This window comes from Orbicella franksi, chromosome 4, assembly GCF_964199315.1.
Source record: "Orbicella franksi chromosome 4, jaOrbFran1.1, whole genome shotgun sequence".
Classification (NCBI taxonomy): Eukaryota; Metazoa; Cnidaria; class Anthozoa; order Scleractinia; family Merulinidae; genus Orbicella; species Orbicella franksi.
In genome coordinates this window covers 1,282,975-1,304,382 of record NC_138148.1, presented here as the reverse complement: position 1 = coordinate 1,304,382, position 21,408 = coordinate 1,282,975, and the positions used below count along the sequence as shown (strand labels likewise).

The following is a 21,408-nucleotide window of genomic DNA, read 5'->3' as shown; positions in this document are numbered from 1 at the left end:
CTTTCTCTATTAACGGCAGAAATAACCTCAAAGCAACAAAAACAGCACTAGCCGTATAACATTTGTGCAAGAAGTTAAGTGCGTCATCAGGCTTTAATGTCCGCAGGCGGGCTGCAAAAAGACGCTCGAAAACAGAAATGTCTTGCACTATAATCTAGCAATATTCATAAGAATACTTTCAGCAAAAAAAGTGCATCGGAAACAAACGTTTCCGTTATGCTTCAGCGATGTTTTCTAGCGGTTAGAGGCCTGTGAATGTCATAGAGAGTGAGGTTTGATTATTGTTATCCAATACCTTGAGAAAGGTATGGGATAATATTTTGTTTCCGACAAACAAGAGAACGTGCTTCAGTTAACTTTAATTTCCGTGAAAGGTAATAAATTTAATCCATTCAGAGTGGGGCTGGCGAGGGTCAGCGACAGCTAGACTGGGGTAGTTAATCCAAGGAGGAAATAAATAACGTCATCCACGGGATAGATAACTGCATGTCCGGTAGATACAACGCAAGTACGTGTTACTTCTAAAGACCCTATCACTCAAGGCCACCTGCAAGTGAACATATATATATGAAATATTACTCTGTTTGAACTGCAGAGTAATTGAGAATTTAAACACACATGAGAACAAGTAGGAGATCATCGTATTTATGATATTGTTGATTTTTGAACAAAGAATGTAGGTTTTGGCTGGAGGGAAACGTGGCCCATGATACCAAGAGAGAGAGAGAGAGAGAGAGAGAGAGAGAGAGAGAGAGAGAGAGAGAGAGAGAGAGAGAGAGAGAGAGAGAGAGAGAGAGAGAGAGAGAGAGAGAGAGAGAGAGCGAAATCTTGAATCCACTCTCGGGCTTTCCACAAGTTGCTCGAGATGTCCCAAAACGTTGTCCGCAATTTCTCAAAAAGTTGCTCAAAAGTTGCTCAAAAAAATGTCAAAAGTTGCTATAAAAAAACAAAAAAAATCGTTTGGGACTCAGTCAGCGAATGAAAACTGAACCTCAAAATTCACCTGTTTAGAAATATGATTTGGTCCTAAGCTGGGATCAAAGGGAGTTCTTGAAAAAATAAATCAAGCGAAAGATAAAACGGTCTGAAAAGAAAGCGTAAAACTGCAAATGCCAAATTTGCTTGTGCAAACTTATTGAATTCAGCGCTCTTTGTCTGTCAGAGTCCAGGTTTTAATCTGATGGAGTTTTCTGGGATTGGAGTTCAAAATAAAAGCAGAACAACGCCCTTCTTCAGTAGCCCTGATAATGGGTTTGCATCGTACATTTCCATTCACAATATAATCAAGAAGTCAGTTATTGCTTTTAGTCTTCTTTCATGCTCTCCAACCACTCCACGTGCATTATAACTCGATATACACACAGTAAAGCATGAGACAGTTGTGACAAAAACTGCTACGGATGAAGAGAGTCTCGGACTGGGGTACACAATAACAATATAATAATAATAATAATAATAATAATCATCATCATCATCATCATAATAATAATCATAATAATCATCATCATCATCATAATCATAATAATACTAAATGAAGGCGGCTCTTTATCACACTCATGAATAAATAATGTATCATTCACCGACTCCACTAGTAACAACACCAATCAGACAAAAATGCTTACAAAAAAAATCAATTTACAAGATGTGACATTAGGATGACTGCAAACATACGATTCAAATTGAAGTTGATCACTGTATTCAACTGGAATCGAGCAAGTGAGGCTACGTTAGATATTTCTGAACAAGCGAAAGACCATGAATTTCTGGTCTCCTTACTGATCCACCGTAAAACGAAACTAAGGAATCACGTTTCAATCCAGCTCGCGATAACTGCATATAATATATCGACATGACGCAAGCTGAAACCGATCAGTTGATACTTTTCGGTCTACTTTCCAGTTTTCAGTAATATTTCAAAAATTTGAAGATGTAAAAGTTCTCCATTCACAGCAAGCTACCTTGCAACGTAAATGAGTGACAAACGTGTATATATTTCTTTCGATAATGAATTATCGGGTCCGTCTTCCGCATTTAATGCACGGCGAAAAGTTCAACTGGTGCTCCAAGCCCTTAAGAACTAAGAAAAAATAGGAAAAGGTGGATCAATACAAATGGAAATTAATATTGATTTTATAAGTGCTCATTGCCAAATGAAAATAGATTGACGAAAAATATTGTTGTCGGAGTAAACGCCTTCAGCTAATTAATAAAGGTTCGCGAAAACTAACAACTTGAAACCTTCAAGATTCCATCTCCCATTGGCCCAAGACTGAAAACAATAATATTTTTTTCCTTCAAAGGATGGATGAGAGGATAAACACGCGATTATTTTAGCCTAAGACCGATTTTTTAAGAGGTTCGCATCAGTCGAGAAAGTTCAATTGAGAACCGTGAATTCGTCTCAAAGCAACGAAAAGAACTTCATGCTTTTCAAACCTGACACAATTTCCAATGGCAACAGTATCCACGAATAGATGAAATCCAATTTTGATTATTTTTTCGATCTTTTCTACTGTTGATATATCTAAAGAGAGATGACTATAAGGCGAATTCGTTTATCAAGGCTTCTGAAATTAGTTCCCTTGCTGCTATGCTTGTTCGCACTCTATTTAATTGGTTCGTACATTGCGGGCTCATCGAATCAACCAGTCTTTAGAGACGAATTTCAACAAATTGATCAGGAAGAACACCATCTTAATGAATTTTATACTGATCCAGAAAAGAACGCTATGAAGTTTCAAGAGCGTTCAAGCACAGCCAAGAAAAATCTTATTATCGTGTCGCATGGCCGATCGGGTTCCACGCTGATGGGAGATATTTTCAACCACCACCCTTCAGTGTTTTATATGTATGAACCTCTACAAACTGTCGAACGAGTCAGTCCGGCAACGCTGGGAACGAGCAAGAATTACAATGAACGCGCGATGGAGTTTTTAACAGGCATATTTCGCTGCAGCTTCGATTCACCGCAGATGTTGGCTGATATCGAGAAGTTTTACCGTAAACCGGCCCATCCTCGAGTAAGTCACGCCATAGCCTCGCCGCCATTATGCCCCTATCTGACGACAGATCTAAGATGGGATCCATCACTTTGTGCTCCGATGACCAGTGAATCTTTGGGAAGTGCTTGTAAGGAACATTATGACTTAACCGTTATAAAAGTTCTCATTTCTCGTATTCCCGAGAACAGCATCAAAAGTATTTTAGCGTCTTGTATGCCAGAGGATGTTGACTGTAAAGTTATCTTGCTCGTAAGAGATCCCCGGGCAGTGATCGCTTCAGCCCTTAGCGTGGGATTCTTCACAGAGCAAAAAGGTGATTCTAAAGTGGGAACGCGGCGCTTCAGTTACTTGAACTGTAAGGAAACTGAGCATAACTTAGACTTTGTCAGGAAACTGCCGGAATCGTTACGAAATCGGATCAAATTTCAACGCTACGAAGACTTGGCGCTGAACCCGTTGAAAGAGCTGTCTGGTCTCTACAAGTTTGCTGGGTTATCTGTACCGGAGAGCGTGCGAACGTGGTTAAACGAGACCACTCGACAGAGCAGGGGGGCTTGTAATCATAAGGAAGACGGAGAACAAGCGACTTGCACCAAAGATGACGCATGGGCAGCGGCCAATCGCTGGAGATGGAAGGTACATCCGCATGAAATTGACCTCATTGAGCATTATTGTCGACATGTGATGGCGTTAATGGGTTATAAACCTGTCGACAGATCCTACGAACTACTGGCAAACGTAGAAACTCCGCTTTTTAGCGATGATTATGAAACAAAACATTGGTTTTTACATTAACAGCAGCCTACCTTGTGGCACAGAGCAGCGTGCTCGCTGCGATACGGAAAGTAACTCAGCTGAACTGAGATTAGGCCATTTATTTTTAGTATTTTGGATCTTGATCACTTGATTGACGAGAGTATTTTAAATAAGAGCAGTTTACAGCTCATTTTGATTTGCGGACTGTCACAAACGGAGAAACACACTCAGACATGTAGAGTTCTTCCCAGTTTCCACCACCAGTTAAAAAAAGTTGCGGAGTCATGGGCAGAAACATAGAAGGGCACGTGGCATTTAGCTTTGTTTATGATCCAACGCGACCAATAAATCAAATTCCTCTGATGATATGGAACATTTTTCAGTTGAGTGTCGTAAAACCAAAACCAAACTAACTGCTTAACAATTAGACTACTCAATCTCCCACCGTCGTAAAACCAAAACCAAAACCAAAACCAAAGTAATTGCCTGTTTATTTTCGACACCCAGTTGAAAGAGAATGGAAATGGTTATAGTTCAAACACCCCCTCCCCCCCCCCCCCCCCGAGACAAAACTACCCTTGGACGACATAAAATTAGGTATTAAACGATGAGAGTTTTACTAAGACACATTCTGTAGTGTTAAACTCTGCCGTGTTGGAACTACAGTTGAACCCCTATTAAACGGCCACCCTCGGGGAAATGGAAACTGGCCGTTCAATAGAGGTGAAAACAAAAGGAAAGCCCTCATCGGGACTTTGATTACTGGCCGCTTAATAGGGGTGGCCGTTTAATAGGTGGCCGCTTAATAGGGGTTCGACTGTATTTCTTTTCAGTTCGTCCCTCGGTTCCAATGACAATTGCATTGATTTATTCGGCGTGTTTTATGGCTTTCAGTGCGCTGTGTTTGTATTAAGTTTCAACCACGGACAGAATAAAACACGATGCGGACTTTAGACCGGGGGAAAAATTGTAGACTGCAGTACAAGTGTAAAGTGCAACATGCAGTATTCACACTTTCTCATCGCAAGCAGACTAAAACCTGGACGTTATTCCGACTAATCGAAGTGAAACTGATTCTGGACTCTGGTTTGCTCTCGATAACTAGAATACAATGTCTGCAGACTACATTATGCATTTTATTCCTGGTCTTCATTTTACTCACGGTCGGTTTAACCAAACTCTGAGACTGTATATGTTTTACACCAAGGCATATTGCTATGAAATGTCAACTTCTTAGATTTTTTTGGCCTAATAAAAAAAGTTATCAAAAAGATGTTAAACATTAATCTAAGAAAATAAGCACAGAAAGGCGAGCATCAACGCAATACAGACAAGAAAAGAAACTTAATCGTGAAACAAAACGTCCACGTATCGGGGTTTCCTAATACGCCATACTCTTGCGGATGCAAAGACCCAACGAAAAAAACACGTTTGAAATGGCTTAAACCTTTCAACACATACTCAACAGTTGCAGCTTAGTGAAGGGGTTTCATTAAAGGCCAGGCACCGTGCAAATTGACCGGCTGAGTTTTACCATCTCGAGGAATTTTTGTTATCGAGAAGTTAACTTAAAAAGGTTTTGCCTGCCTGCGAAAAACAAATTCCTTTCTGCTGAAAACGTTAACTGAACGAAACCACTGCTTACATATAAGATAACATCAAAAAATGAATGGTCTTTTCTATTTTACACACCAACTGGTATTAGCTTAATGCTCCTGATGTTGGCATCGTGGCCCCTCAAAATCAAGAGGTCTTATGTATGATTACGTCACATGCTCAAAATTCACCACTCAAGCTTCTGGCACCTTCGTGTTTTTTTCGTGGGAATTTGTTTCGACTTGGATGTTTTGGGAATTTGGTTATGATAAAATTTACAACTGGCAAACTAAGAAACTTGGAATTAAAATTTTTACGAGGACAAATGAAAAATGAAAGACTTCTGCTCAAACGTTTTAAGGTGTTGCTTAGAAGACATGCACAGTAGCAGTGCTGGAAGTGTATCTTTGGTCCATTTTCAACTGTTCCTCTCAGCATTATAACATTTCTCGTTTCCTATCAGCAGGCGATAGGAAGTCACAAATAACTTCACAATGTCCAGCCATGTCTCTCTTTTTTCCTCTCATTCAGTCCACCTGTTGCCGCAGTTCACAGCAGTGCAAACGTAATACAACCTCATTTGCTGTCAAAAAAAATATCCCAGTTAGTTTGGAGCAAGTATTTTAACAATTTTAACATTTGGTACAGTCAAACTTCTCTACAAAGGCCACCTTGGGAACAGAGGAAAGTGGCCGTTGTAGAGAGGTGGCCGTTACGGGCAGGTAGGGAGATAGGAGAGTAATATGACACCTGTTTTCTCGGGGGTACAACATTTTTATATTTAAAAACATACTGACTGTAGCATAGAAATACCTAACAAAATCAAACTATATCAATAAAACAGAAACCAAACAGAAACAGAGACCAACGACGCGCGGCACGGATCAAGTTTCGTGACCTTTTACAATATCACATGGGGTCTTGTACACACCATTCGTCAGTCGATGATTAACTGGCCGTTGTGGAGAGGTTATTTTGGTAGTTTGGGACGCACTTTAGTGGCCGTAGCCGTTGTGGAGAGGTGGCCGTTGTAGAGAGGTTAACAATAAGAGTGAATGTATGGACTGGAAAAAAAAAAGCCCGTTGTAGAGAGGTGGCCGTTGTACGGAGGTGGCTGTTAGTGGAGATGCGACTGTAGTTTACAGTAATAGGTGCAAGTTGAAAGTACAGTCATACTGTTTCAAGTAAACCATAGGCCCTACATTTACAGCTACATAGCCCCTGAATAAATTCTCTATGCACACATTACATGCCTACATGCAAAAGTAGTTGGTTTGCAATGTCCAAAGCCCTTTGCGGATCAACAAAGTATGCGCATATTGCAATCTACACTCATTGCTTACTTACAATGCTATCTAAACAAAAATACTACAGTTCCTCTGCCTGCCCGTCAGGGCTGTAATGCTCAGTGATAGTTAAAAATGCACATTCCAGCACTGTTTAATTCCAACATTCTCTTTTCTAATGGTTAAAGAGTTTTAGTAAATAGTTGATGACAGTCTTGACCCTTTCATTCATAAGATCGAGATCTTAAATACTTTATACTGATTATTGCACGAGTGAATTTTTAAGTTGCTTCTAAGAATTTGGTAGTTGATCAAGGAAATCCCACCTGTGTGCTACTAACCGAAAAATGTCCTAGACTGTTAGTGCACTTGTAAACGAATACGTGATTTGACATCTGTGTCTATTTTTTCAAATACCATTTAGACTTACACTGAAAAAAAGCTGCATCAACAAAATGACACAAAGTGTTTCCGCTAAATGATTTAGAAATTAATCAATACAACATAAAGGTCTTGAAGTTCAACATAGTTTGGACGTGTATACTCAGAGGCCACACCCCTCTTCAGAACCTGTAATTTCATTTGTTCCTTGTTTCACGCACCTCTGTTGTTTTAAGGGCAAAGTTCATTATTTCTGTTGTTTGTTAGATACTGTTTTCTCACTCAATCCTGTTGCACCTCAGTATATTTATCACAATTCACTTGCATGTTTTTCTATCTTGAAGGAAAAATGTTTCTCTTCAGGACACTTAAAAAACATGCATTTAACACTGCCCAAGCAACCCCAAACTACAATATAGAAAAGGCATTATTTAAATTTTGATACACCTATCAAAGCTGGTTGTGCAGTTGAAGAGACTACAACAAGAAAACAGAAGAAAACAGAAGACTCACATCTGCTTTACTGGATTGTGATTGGAAGAACACTGCCTCTCTGTGACCACACCTGAAGTAAAAAAAATGCCATCTTATGAAGTACATATTTTATTTCACCTACAAAGATTGTCCTTCAAAATATTTACATTAGGGAGCTTTAGATTGGACTATGAGTACGAGACTGAGTACGAGTACAATTTTCAATTTTCAAATCAGTGACATTTCCAGAGTCCTTGCTGTTCATGCTGGTTTTAGGCAGAGAGGGTAGCTCAGGGGATGAAATGGGTATGTGATGTGATAATGTGAAGCCTGAAAACTAGAACTGAAAAGTCGTTCTCGTACTCGATCTCATACTCGTACTCAAATCTAAAGTCCCCTATTATGTTGTTTCTATGAATGCATATGTTGGCCACCATAGTCTTAGAGTTACCACAGCAACATGCCAAAGAAAAGAAATCTAACTCAGGGGTTTCATTAAGGGCAGGGCACCGAGCAAATTGGCCATCTGTGAAGATGATTTTGCCTGCCTGGTTTGTTGATCTAGAGGAAAGTTTTTCATACAAAGAAGTTCAGTTCAAAACATTTTGCCTGTCTGTGAAAGCCACTTGCTCTCCTGCTAGAGACATCGATGAAACCCCTGCTAGCTTGTGTGTCAAGTTCACCCAAAAACTAAAGTTGGCATACTTAGGGCATTCATGATCTTCTGTTCTTGGTAATGTAGGGTCAGCTACAACATCTGTTACAATCTGTGTTAGTTCACTGTAAAAAAGGAAAGGCACAGAAGATTTAACAACAAACATGTATCAGGCTACAAATGCCAATAATTTGGGAAAGCAAAAGTATATCTTTTGGCCAGAGAACACAAGTCTAAGTCTACAATTTAGTTACTTTGTGTTTAAAAATACAAGTTACATTTATATTTAAGTCCAATTCTGGCCCCCTGTCTGTCAAAAAATACTGTATGGCATTGCATGACAGAGGGAGGGCCAGAACTGGACTACAGTATCCATATTAAGAACATTCTGTGGAATACAGATTCCTAGGAAAAAAAACGGCGATTCTACTGTTAGTATAAGAGCTTTTCATTGAAGTACAGAATTGTGAGCAGGCATCCATAACTTATTATTATTATTATTATTATTGTTATTATTATTATTATTTTATTAGAGCACTCACACTATTTACAATACTACAACAGCTACAAATACTAAAACATTACTTATAAACACAACGTACCAATTAAGCCGTATAAATTATTACTTACAATAACATTACATGACTTACAATACTAGCTTAAACATACTGAACAATACATTTATCTTAAAATACAATCACAAAGGCAATAGAAAGTTACAAAAGAAGTGATACAATAAATAGTTAGACTATAGTTATTGTTTACACAGAACAAATTGTCCCCCATTTTTTAATAAATTGATCTAAAGTTTTGTTCTTAGTGCAGATATATTTTTCTGTCTCAAATTTCATTTTGATCTTCATCTTACACCCAGCTAAGCTTGGAAGTATTTGAGATCTTCTGCAATCCCATAGATATGGTTTGGCTATCAACAAGAAATAATTTAGTAAGGGGCATTCTGAAGTTATAATGCCTATTAATACAGGTGTCAATAACACTTGGTTCCATTGTACTTACTTGACTTCATGAGTGATTTTGTTCACATAGATGCAACTGTTATCTGCTTCTTGCTGATAATCACAGTTCCTACACTGAAATACATGTACACAGGATGAGTCAGAAACCAGCCTTTAAACCACTAGCTACATATTACACAAACACCCATGCAATAAATCAATAATTAACTACTGTATTCCATACTTGAATTTAGTTACTTTTACGTGTTGTACCATAAATCAAACTTTCTCTTAGCCTGAATGGAAAGCCATTGGACTAATACCTTTTTAATATTTTTTTAATACTGTACCTCACATTTTCCAAAAAAGTGACTCCTTGAGGTAACTAGATAAAAGTGTTTCACATTCTGAGCTATACTGTTATCAGATAATCCCATGCCATTCAGGTAACCATCTAAGGCTGCATACCCATTAGCCTTTGTACAGCACATTATTTTATGAAGGGAGGTTAGTGCCTCATACAGTAGTATTTTTTGCGACACCCTTTACAAGTACCAAATTCTGTCGATCCATAATACCAGGGCGTAACAAATCACTAATTTTGACACTCGATAAAAATCAATAAAATCGACTATTTTTGATACTACTGTAATTAATTGATTATTATTGGAAATCAGTGAAAATTGATAGTAAAAGTTATGATTTTGATCATTTTTACAATTAAAGTTTGATTTCTATCAATTTCTATCGATTACCATTGATCTCTATTGATTTCTATCGATTACCATTGATCTCTATTGATTTCTATCGAAAAAATATCAATATTGTTTACTTTCCTTTTCTGGTGCCCATTTCTGATTTTAACGCAAGAAAGACCTTGGGAACGAGGTAGAAGATCATGGTAATCAGAAAACTTCTGTGAACAACATACTCAGCCAGAGACGAGAATTTTGCATATCTATGTATGTAGAAAAACATTTGAAGTTTGGTGAAATTAAATTCACCTGAGGCACAACACAGTTTTGCTCAGCAAAAATATTGTTTGAACAATATTCTTGCAAAGATGTAATTGTATTATTTTGGTTACCTGGGTTTATTCTACAGATTTAACCAATATTCAGATTCCATGTGATATTCCAAGACTTGCTCATGGAAGAATTTTTCCCTGTAACCGAGTGTTAAAGGTTTCCTAAGTGTAACACTTTTGTACATACGTTTCCTGCAATCTTCCAATATTCATTGCTCCATATGACACTGGGTTATCATGTGTTATCAAGAATAGGTGGTCATGGTAAGACACAGGGGTTAGTTTTTGTTTGATTTCAGATCAGCTTATTCATTTTATGATGTCATTTGAATGAATATATTAATAGTTTTACTCTAGTTATTGATCAAAATCTATAATCCGATCCCAAATAGTGCGATTATCAATATTAATTGATTATTTTGACTAATCAATTGATCAGTGTTGAAAAATATCAAGTAATATCGATTAATTGATTAGGTTTTCGATGATCAATTTTGATGGATTTGTTATGTCCTGATAGCACATGTACATATGGCATTGCACAGATTTGATCATCATCTACAAGTACCACTGAGTAGCTGTGAGTCGTTATTCAGTTTTTCATGCATCTCATACAGTACTTGCTAATTTATTTCTGTCAAATAAAATTTTATGCTCTCCACTTTCAACTGAAAACTAATGGTTACTGTAGCTAACAAATCAACTGGAAATGAACGACACTCTAATCACTTACTGCATACAATAAGATCTTGTTATCTTTGTCTTCCTTAGGATACAACATGTTGTTGCTGAAGAAGAAAAAGAACTATCCATTTATAATATTACAGTGTAACCAAATGGCTAAACCTACCACGGTAGCGAGTTGCATTGAAGCGTCACCTCTAATTAAGCAGTGAAACAGTACAACCATGTTTACTATGCAAACTATCGTTAACGTTGCCGATAAGTTAGGTTGCAGAAACAATATAGCACTGAGTACATGTGTAAAACGAACATGTCAATCGTTGAAGAGACAAAATCTTACCATTCCTGACAAAATTTGATGCCCACAAAGCCTGGTCCATCGTCTAAACGACCTCTGGTATTCATCTTCCAGTCGTTTTTTCAATTTTTTTTTTCCTTTTAATTAACAAAACTTTGACACAGAGAGTAATTTATCAAACGTAAACTAAATCAAAATGGCGACCACCAGGCTCGAAACGTCGCGGGAAACTGGGAACCACAAAATAATAAGTCCGCTGGTAAACTGAACTGCTGCCCGCTACTGTACTGAGGGAAGGTCGTAGCCAATTTTGTAGCAAAGTGTCAGACCTTCCTCTGCAATTCCCCCCAACCCCTACCCTCTTGCTAAGAAAGGCCTGATACTCAGGTTAAGGTGGTCGCTCATTCGTGCCATGGAGAAAACATATTTTTTATCAATTTTTAGCGACTTTTTCATCGATTTTCGGCGACTTTATTAACGACCGTGCGTGTTTACGATATCGGCTCTCACCATGTCTCCATCTCTTGTTATCAGTCAATCACGTGTGCAACTTGAGCTCGCAAAAAGTCGCTAAAAAAAGTCGCGAAAGATGTCGCTGTTAAATCTGGGTACAGTACAATGCATCGTTATCACTATCACTTAAACTCTTTCCCTCAATTTTTCTTTTTCTGTATATTTACCACAGAAAATTCTCGATTGAATCAAATTTTATTTCCTGTACTCGTGGGTAGGGGGTTCTGATTGTCTGAACGGTATCCGGTCATTTCGCCCCATGGTCATTTCACCCCCAGTCATTTCGGTTTACGGTCATTTCGCCCATGGTCATTTCGCCCCCAGTCACTTCGCCCCAACCAAAAGTCATTTCGCCCCATAATCGAAGTCACTTTGCCCCATACAAAAGTCACTTCGCCCCATACAGAATTTACTTCGCTCCATGTAAGAAATTAGTGAAATTTGTCGTGAACTTTTCGTTTTGATTTTGGAGTTGGGCTGATTTTGAATTTAAGACTTATGTCAGTTCAGACGATTAACTATTGCAGCTTCCAGTCGCGTTCGCTTAAATACGTGAGGTTATTCTTTTCACCGTGAGGTGATTTCCTTTGCCGTGAGTCTTTTACTTTTGCCGTGAGGTTATTCTTTTTGCCGTGAAGTTATTTCTTTTGCCGTGAGGTTATTCTTTTTGCCGTGAAGTTATTTCTTTTGCCGTGAGGTTATTCTTTTTGACCAAACGGAACACACCATCAAAGTTATTGTCGAAGTGAGCGCGAAGCGTGGGGAGGCGAACGAAGCGAGCCAAACGAAGTCAAGTCTCCAGTTTTACGCGGGCGTCCAGTTCTCTCCGATTCTATCCGCGCGGTCAACAATCGAATAAAAATACGAGAAAATAGAGGGCTGTGAACAGTCTAGGACGGCCGATAGAAATTGGATCGGTGATCAAAGTGGGAATTTCCCTCCAGCTGACTGCGAAAGAGCAAGAGCAAGATTGGCTTAACGACTTAAACTTCACAAACTCGTTACGCGGTTAATTTACCTTTACCATGGATCGTGGAAAACGACAGTTCAATCACTGATCAACTTATGAAAGAATGCAACAGTCTCCTGGCTGATACAAAACGTGTCGACGAGGAGCAGTAAAACTTCCAAGGGGTACTATTAGTAAATATATGGAAGAGAATCATATCTGGCTCTCAAAAGATTTTTATTAACTGGAAAAGAAAGGGTGGAGATTGCACTTGGTGAAATATATAGAAAAAGGGGAAAAAATGAAGATTTTTAAAAAGACAAATTAAAGATTGAATTATAATTCATAACTGACATATGGCTACTAAAACGATGCTTTCTGACTCTGAGTCCCTTTCGTGTGATGTACTGTAAAATCCAATTTCATAGCAAATCACCTTACAAATTGTAGTTATTTCATTACAAATTAATTATGCTTCCTTGAACACCTTGTTAATTAATAAAAGGCTCAACCGAAAGAATTTACTGTCAGTAATAGGGCTAGCCGAAGGTCACACCAAAATTAAGCTCCGCTCGATGTGGCTGATAAAAATATCATCATCATAAATCCTTATTGCCCCCAGTGGGGCATGGGGCCGCAAAAATATAAAAATTCAATAATGTCACATGCAATATCTTTATATATTATTTATCTTCAAGGTTTATAACTTCTGTTCTCTCATCAGGCTTCCTGAGGCTCATGTGACTGGTACGGCGCTGTGTACATGATCATTACTTCTTGGATCCACCATCTGGAGCTGGAGCTAATGCCGGCAGTTTAACAGAACTTTGTTTCGGTTTTGCTGTTGAATTATCCACCATGCCCGGCTTGCTGACCTGGAAATATCAAATACGAGAATCACTTTAGAAAAACAATAATAATAACAATCTTGCAATGCGCATACTATGCCAGAAAGGGGCGTACAAATCAGAATAAAAATGTATTGGTCTGACATAAGTGCATAGTCTGACAGCCTGTTCAGTGTCAAGTCAACTCAGTTCTACTTAATTGCTATTGATCAGTTGCTCAGTCTAACAGAGGAGAATAATAATAACAATAATAATAATAATAATAATAATAATAATTAAAACTAACGTAGCGCAATGTTCCATGACGTATATGATCGAATCCAAAAGTGAATGTATAAACTGGCTTGTTCATATATATTGCCAACAGTCATGGTTTTCATCTGGCACTTACTCGTGACCTATCTACTACTACTGAATTTACTTTGTTCCAAGGTATTTAGTGATTTACTGATTTATTCCGCTAGCTTACTAATTTATTGTTTTTGTTGTTTTTTGTTGTTGTTGTTTTTTTTCCCCTTATTTTGTCTCCTTACTGCTCCTCCCCGGTTTAAGCTTTACTGACAACCAACTTCTTTAATACTATAAATACTATCTAATGTTACTCAGCTCGATTAGCTTTTAAGTTATTCTGGGTTTCAGTTATCTTTTTTTGTGACTTAAAACTGATACCAATTTCTATTTTGGTAATAAAGTGTACATGTGCGTTGAAGTGTGTTGTTACTGTTTAGTCCACACGACGTCCATTCGATTCATTCACCGTTTACGTTTGACTTACCTTCCTCCTTGTTTCATGGCTGTTTGCTACCGGAAATGTTTTTTTCTTCGATGTCATGATATCAACGATTCTTTGTAGCAACTTGCTATTCTGTTTGTCAATTACAGCCTGGCGCTGCTCCTCAGCTTGTGTGTCAAAAGAAAGATTAGCATTCAGTTACAAAGGGACTGGGAAAAGAAAAGCTCAGAAATGGAAACGCAGAGTTGTCAAAAGCGTAAGCCGATGTAGACAACATTTCTACGATGCTGGTGATGACGATGATGATGATGATGATGAAAATGATGATGGTGACTATGGTAATGATGATTATTAAGTCAAAATATAACGGACCAATCAGAATCCTAAAATCTTTTTCGCTATTATGGTTGGATGTCACCTTGTTCTGTTGTTTAGTGATAACGGTTATGACATTATGACATCATAGATTTCAATCGTTAAACTTGAGCTTGGAACTAGCCTTAGACAAGTGTTCTTGTTGCCAAAAATCTGTTGTCAGTATATTTTTCAATTCATCAACACTGATATATTTGTCCATCTCTGTAAACGACATGATACTGCTGAATAAAGGAAAATGGAAATCAAGTAAAATGAAGTTATGGAACACGTTTGAAATTAAACCAAAACAAAAACCTATATATAAAATGCTGATAACAAAGTTCAATCGCTGCGTTACGTCACGTTACGTTATGTCACGTTACGATTTTCTCGATCATTGGTCAACATTACACCACTTACCATAATCCGTCTGAATCTCATTTGTAACTGAGCCTCTTCGTCATTATACTGTAATGTTGTTTCTCGTTTTAATTTGGATTGTGTTTCGCTGAGCTGTAAAATGAAGAACAGAGAGGCTGATGAAAAAAAACAAAAAAACAAAAAAAAACGTGAAACTTAATGAACTATTCGTATATGACAGAATTAAAACGAATTACACATGATGCAGTGAGCGCATGTGTTGGAACCCAAAACATCTTGTGCTTTTGTTCTCATGTGCGCTAAAAAGTAATAAGAATGATAATCCCGATAATCCATAGAGCCGACAATCCAGAACTGTGAAAAGCTCAGTTTTACAGAAGTTGCTAATCATCAAAAAAATAAAAAAATAAAAAAATAAAGACTACGATGATGGCAGAATCATAAGTAGCACAGCTTGGGGCAGCTTGAAACATAAATTTGTAAACAGTTTTCAAGGGAGTTGCACTTAAGACAGGGCGGTTTGAAAACATCCAGGACATAATGCAAATCGGAACTGCATCAGCAAAGTAAACAAACCGAAGAAGGAGGTCCAAAGATACCGTGGAAGAAAAAAGACAAAACATTGGATTTTCACATATTCACTACATGGTTCTACTAATGCCCATTCAAAATAAACTCGCGGTCTGCAAATTAACAAGTCACCACTGAGTGCTTAGCAATGGTGAAGTTTGATATTACTTGACATCGACAAATACTTTCGTGAAAAGAAAGCAAAATCTCTTCGGACTGTCGTCCGAAGAATGGCTCAACAAAGCAAACAGCGGAAAGCTGAGTTGCGACTTACTCTTCGACGATGTTTTTCGTAAACTATTCGCTGCCATTTCTTCTCCAATATGTTCCCAGATTGCGCCATTCTTTCCGAAACCTGACGTCCTTTTGCAACTGAACCAGATAAAAATGTCTCTTGGAATATTCCTCCGTAGAAAACTGACGTTTGGGAATCCCAGAGGGGCTCAAGAGGAAGTCAATCAGTTCTCTCGCCGATCCCGATGAAGCATTCACATAAAGACCTTACAATTAGCTAGAATACCACAGAACTGTAAACCTATTCCTGCTAATGTACGAATAAATACAGACACAATACGCGGTAGACTTTAATCCATCACATCCATTATTTCTTTAGTAACCGGAGTATTTCATAACACACATTGTCATGCAAATTGTAGAGTTTATGGTACGCTTGTCATAAAACTAAATACATTTCAGACAGAAAATTGTCAGTAAGATTTAACAGATTGAGGCTCTCATAATGAGTCAGTTAATCACTTAATTCACTCTGACAAGAGTACAAACACGGTTTTGTTGGGTGTAAGAGTTGGGTTTTCCTGCGTGAAAACTAGACAAAAAGTATTATGGCATCTAGAAGCATCTACTTCTGTGAGCAAAATGGCTCAAGAGAAATAAAGCACAGATCATAAGGCAAGTCACGAGAGTATAGAGAAAACCATCAGCTGGAAATTTTCGTTGATGTATTTAAGAATTTAAAGTGTGAACCTGAGAATAACGATTTTAATTGGCACGGGTCCCTGGCAGACTTTCGCTCCTTGTGAATATTAATGCAGAAAAATTCATTTGAAAGCTGCCAACGAATCTTTGATCGCGACTTCAAAATCTAAGACGACTAATGCTTTCATCCTAAGAGATTAGTTAGATGTAGACTAGGAACAATCCGTTTTTGTTCCTGAAATGGATGAGTTAAATTTATGCAAGTCATGGAAATACACCAGGAATTGACCGCTCGATCGTTCCTCTGTCAGTAGCGTTTTGCTTCGCATTCGTGTTTTCATACCGCACGCTACGAAAGTAAAATGACTGCTCACACTCTAATCCAGACAACAAGTGTTTTAAACTCATTCTATATCATCAAAGGACGCTGATCTGCTAAAGGTTCACGCTCATTTTAATGAGATAAAAAAATGTATATTTTGTAAAAGTTTAATTTACTCAAAATGGCGTGCACCCAAATTAAAGATACCGGTGCGAATCGTATTTTTACTGATCCCGAAGCGATAGAGTTGAGCACCCACTCGGAGCATGATAGTAAGGAAAAAAAGAAATCATCAAAAACAAAAAATTTAATTTCACATGTAAAATGAAAGCTAGCGTTCATTCATTGGCTCTATTCTATATTAAACAAAATCATCATTTCTTATAGACCAATCGACACTTCCGTGGGTAAAATGAAAAGAAGCAATCACAAGATGTATTATACCGTTGTACCACAGCCTGTTTCTGACGAATCCCACCTCGTTTGCGTTACAATCCTGACAGACTACGACCAATAAGATGAGATTATTAATAATGCTAAGTACTGCGGGACAGCTGAAGGCGATAATCTTCATCTGTTGTCGGTTGTTGTTGCTATAAGCAAAATAATCCAAACAAAACCCAATTTATTTTCTAAAGCTCATTTTTAGTCTGTTAAACTGGAAAATTTATGATGTGGGCATTATTTCAAGTTTTTTTGGCAAGATTCGTGAAGCTATGTTGAAAATCATTGTCATGAACAGCGCGTTTGGCAGTATGATATTCAATTTGTATTTGCTTAGTTTTGTCTGCGTCAAGTTAATAAAAATGTGTCAGAATAATCAAATGTTATTTCCATGGCAATATTGAAAACTTGCGCTGCACTACCTGACGTGATAAGTGGATTCGAACTCAATGCTGTTAATCTATGAAATTCATTTCAAAGTTGTCTCCGAATCTCCGATCGAGTTACAAATCCAAGACCAAAAATGTTCTTATCTGAGAGATCAGCTAGATCAGCGAGATGAACTAAACTCACTCTGCATCTAATCCGCTAAGGTACGGCTCAATTTCATGAATTTGTCAACATGTTTATTATGTGAGCATTTCGCTATAATGGTGGGCACCCAACGATACCAGCGCGAATCGCATTTTATTAAACCCTGGCTGATTCCGAAGCGAAATATTTAAGCAGCTGGTCGTGCCGAAGCGATGTTTCGCTTTTTACCAAAAAAAAAATATATGCTAACTTACGTGTAACAGGCCACGCGAGTTTTGACCACGTATTGTTATCGGGATTGTTGTTGTTTTCGCTTTAACAGCAAAATAAATCCCACGAAATCGCGAATCGCCGCCCAAAAAACACGACAACTTAACATCGCGGAACCCATTAGAACGTTGGCTGGTTCGTTCTAGAGCGACATTTTAATACTCGGTTCGACATGTTTGAAACCGCGAATTTGTCAGTCGTGTAATTATACAATGCTTCTCGCGCCGGGCTTCCCATACTAACAAAAAGGCAACGAAAAATCCTGCAAATGAAAACCTTTCCAGTAATAAACCGACACCGATGTAAAGCTATAGCGCACACTTTTTGGGTGAGCAGTTTTCAAACTTAGCCATTTCTCGGGCGAAAATATATGATGAAAGTAAACGCTACAAACTGTCATTATGAAATACAAAAAATAAAAATAATTGTCGGATCTCATCATCAGTCGCAAAGATGCGACCAATGTCAGACCAAAATGTTTACTATGTGCTTCATGTCAATGTATTTCTTATATGACAGCGTATAAGCAATACACTGACGATTATGGTTGTCATGAAAGCGTATAAACCAACACTCCTCTTTGCAGCCCTCTTGTGTTATTGTTACCAGAGCTGATATTAGACTGAATTCTTAATCGTTTTGTTTGCCTATGTACGTATTATTTGTAGGTTTAACAACAGTTCTTTATATGAGTGAAATTGCACACACAGCCGGAGGCCGTAACTAAATTGTACGTCCAGACGTATGTCTCTGGGCATGTTTCTTTTGGCATTTACTATTTATTAATAACGAATTCTTGCTTAAAGGCTCTGGTCGGACAATCGTAAAACCCTTTAATTGCAACTACAGATCAAAATGACCAAATATTAGCTGGGCAAGTTTATGTTTTATGAAAAATAAAAAAAAAATTAAAATAATACAGAAATTTATATGTTAACGAATTTATAAATTCCGGCCGCCGGGTCTCAAGTAAAATGTTAAGTTGTACGTAGTCGTCATCAAGTTATTGAGAAAAACAGTGGCTTAAAATGAGGGGGTGGGGGAGTGGGTGCAAACAAAGTTCTCTCCAGGTTACGCAAGTGACCATGTGCACTGCGTGCTCCACAGCTCCACCATGACATGACGGCAGGAAGAATGTCTCTGCACTATACACCCCTGGTACATTTATTAGCTGTGCTCTACAAATGGGCCGTATTGAGTTAGGAATACGAATAAATTCGTCTCAGTAGTATAATAAAGTACGTGTAGGTAAATCTGACTAGATGTACGATAGAACTCGTGTGTTGACAAATAAGGCTGCAGTATTTCGAGAGAGACTAGACTCTACAACAACTCGCTTACTGCCAAAAAAGAGGGCTTGGCAACTATACAAGAGACTATTTCAGTTGGCAATGGCTAACATAAGGAGTACCGACCTAAATGTCGATGGAATAGAAAACATTTTCCCATCGTTTCTATCGGTTGCAGAAACACGAGTGGACGTACGTTCGGGAGAACGAGAAATGCTGTGAGAACAAAAACCGCCGGCGATTTTGCATTGTGATGCATTTTGGAGAAAGCGAGCCATTTTCTCTTGCTAACATTTCGTATTTCTATGTAAAACTGAACGCTGCTTTGATATATCCAGCTCGAGCAGGTTCTTAGACCGATTGCGATAAATGCAGATGAGAAGGTAAAATTCAAATTCATTTTAACAAAGCATCGTCGATGGCGTTGCTGTAGGCGGCATTGCATAAGTTCCCCATAAGGTCTCTGAAGATGTACGGCTGGGGATGGATCAGGAAGCTTCTAAAAATATACTTTATTACTAAAGAGGTGTTACCTTCGCTCTTCTTTAAACTAAACTCTGTGTTTTCTGTCTGATATCAGTGTTTTAACGTTTTCTCGCCTGCTTTTGTGCAATTCTATCACAGGAAGGTCTGAGGAGCTCCCCACAATGACGTCACTGCATTCTTACCGGAATGGTGGATTTCCACCAGCTAATAAATTACTGGATAAGATTTGGCATCATGAAGACTATAAGCGACACAAGAAAAAGGTAAAGACTCTCAACGCTTTTTAGCCTACAACAGCTTTGTCAGTATCAAGAGAACATATCAGGACAATATTCCCCCTCCACCCCCCCCCCCCCGCCTAACCTAGTATGAAGAAATCGACCTTTGATGTGCTTTAGCTTTACTATGATTGTCGAGACAAGCAACTTGATCAAATTCCTCCACCCATCCCACGGTGCCTTGGAGAGACCTTGATGTACATTTCTCATTATCTTAAACTATCAGGTTGAGAAAAACCTAATTCAATCACGACATTTGCTCAATTAGTAAATGGTTATCACTAATTTCACTGAGCCGGATCTCAGCAATAAAATAGTAACAAGTGTCTCGCTGCCAGCTAGCTCTCAATCTCCACATGTTCAGCGAAGAGTCATTATTAATCACGATAACGAAGATTACAAGGGCAGGCTCTCATACATAAATGTCAACATAAAAATCAGTTGCATGAAGTAATCTTCAAAATAAATCGTTTAAATAAGCATACGCCTATATTGCGGTTAACGCAATTTATTTCTTATGACTGGGTTTTCATTTTTTCATTTTATGGGAAAACAACTCTAGCCTGCTTTAATTTCTAAAGAGAGAACGCTTAATTTAACTCTTATTTCAGAGAAAAAGTCACGCGTTTGTTATTTTTCACATGCATTTTTTTCCACATGAACACTTTCAAAGAAAGAGTTTCCGTTGGAGGCTAGACACTTTACATGCAAATAGCAGCTAGTTGACGTCGTCATGACAAAAAACATCTACAACTTTCTTTCGGCTCGCTCTTATTTATTTGACAACGAAACAGTTTCCATTTGAACACGATAGAGCCTTGAATTGCTCTCTATCCCTTGAGCTGTTTCCGGGGCAGTCTTGGAAAGCTTATTGACTGCGCGAGTGTTTGATCAGTTCCTGAAGTTCGCATGTTTTTTTCCTGGAAGCCATTTTAAAAACTGATTTGAAACATACACCTCAACAAAACCATGCATAGCTGTCTGCCTGGGAAAAAAATGCCTTCGTGCAATAAAACGGTTGAGAGAAGGCTTGATGAAGAAAGGAGAGAAGAGTATTATGAAAAGGTAAGTTAACATGTTTGAAGATTGTGATCATAGCTTGATCTGACATTCGGTAATGGAGTGCGTGCGTACTTTGCACAAGCGCGTATCGTTGCCGTGCGATCTCGGGCAAAATCGCTTGGTTGATATATTTTTACGTTAAAGCGGACATAGGATGACAAAGTTGCAGACCGTTCACTTATTAAAGGCATACATTCAAGAGATTTATTTACTCAGGACCTAATAAGCTCTTGACGGAATATCAGACATAATTAATCGATAAGAGATTCGCAATCGTTCAAATATGTAAAACAATATACTGATATGTAGGATGGATGCTCT

At 38.1% G+C, this 21,408-nt stretch overlaps 4 protein-coding genes across 4 annotated transcripts in view; 2 read left to right on the top strand and 2 right to left on the bottom strand.

The window, feature by feature from the left end:
* Positions 1-2,534: 2,534 nt before the first annotated feature.
* LOC145485807 (carbohydrate sulfotransferase 1-like) lies at positions 2,535-4,307 on the top strand. The gene has a single exon (XM_081464448.1). The coding sequence runs from the start codon at positions 2,535-2,537 to the stop codon at positions 3,795-3,797; it is 1,263 nt and encodes a 420-aa protein (XP_081320574.1). The 3' UTR covers positions 3,798-4,307.
* Positions 4,308-4,316: 9 nt separating this feature from the next.
* On the bottom strand, positions 4,317-11,842 carry LOC145485816 (DNA-directed RNA polymerase II subunit RPB9-like). Its single transcript, XM_081464455.1, has 6 exons — positions 11,158-11,842; positions 10,867-10,921; positions 9,168-9,241; positions 8,201-8,275; positions 7,535-7,586; positions 4,317-5,937 (listed from the first exon to the last, which is right to left on the bottom strand). Exons 1-6 carry the CDS (start codon positions 11,220-11,222, stop codon positions 5,878-5,880), a joined length of 381 nt encoding a protein of 126 aa, XP_081320581.1. The 5' UTR covers positions 11,223-11,842; the 3' UTR covers positions 4,317-5,877.
* A 680-nt stretch (positions 11,843-12,522) lies between these two features.
* LOC145484689 (uncharacterized) lies at positions 12,523-16,060 on the bottom strand. Its single transcript, XM_081463288.1, has 4 exons — positions 15,741-16,060; positions 14,927-15,028; positions 14,201-14,317; positions 12,523-13,452 (listed from the first exon to the last, which is right to left on the bottom strand). Exons 1-4 carry the CDS (start codon positions 15,807-15,809, stop codon positions 13,348-13,350), a joined length of 393 nt encoding a protein of 130 aa, XP_081319414.1. The 5' UTR covers positions 15,810-16,060; the 3' UTR covers positions 12,523-13,347.
* Positions 16,061-18,517: 2,457 nt separating this feature from the next.
* LOC145484560 (uncharacterized) overlaps positions 18,518-21,408 on the top strand; it is a 51,232-nt gene continuing 48,341 nt past the window's right edge. The window contains exon 1 of the mRNA XM_081463144.1: positions 18,518-20,010. Coding sequence (XP_081319270.1) covers positions 19,909-20,010 — 102 coding nt within the window. The 5' untranslated portion in view covers positions 18,518-19,908. The remainder of the gene's footprint in view (positions 20,011-21,408) is intronic.

What these genes read in the sequence shown, in the direction of transcription:
- LOC145485807 (XM_081464448.1), top strand. Translation starts at nt 2,535, where the DNA reads ATGACTATAAGGCGAATTCGTTTATCAAGGCTTCTGAAATTAGTTCCC.
- LOC145485816 (XM_081464455.1), bottom strand. Translation starts at nt 11,222, where the DNA reads ATGAATACCAGAGGTCGTTTAGACGATGGACCAGGCTTTGTGGGCATC. An exon ending in ATCAAATTTTGTCAGGAATG is followed by an intron (nt 10,922 to 11,157) that starts GTAAGATTTTGT and finishes TTTCTTCTTCAG; the next exon opens with CAACAACATGTTGTATCCTA. An exon ending in GAAGATCATGAATGCCCTAA is followed by an intron (nt 7,587 to 8,200) that starts GTATGCCAACTT and finishes TTTTTACTTCAG; the next exon opens with GTGTGGTCACAGAGAGGCAG.
- LOC145484689 (XM_081463288.1), bottom strand. Translation starts at nt 15,809, where the DNA reads ATGGCGCAATCTGGGAACATATTGGAGAAGAAATGGCAGCGAATAGTT. An exon ending in ACGAAAAACATCGTCGAAGA is followed by an intron (nt 15,029 to 15,740) that starts GTAAGTCGCAAC and finishes TTCATTTTACAG; the next exon opens with CTCAGCGAAACACAATCCAA. An exon ending in GCCATGAAACAAGGAGGAAG is followed by an intron (nt 13,453 to 14,200) that starts GTAAGTCAAACG and finishes TGATATTTCCAG; the next exon opens with GTCAGCAAGCCGGGCATGGT.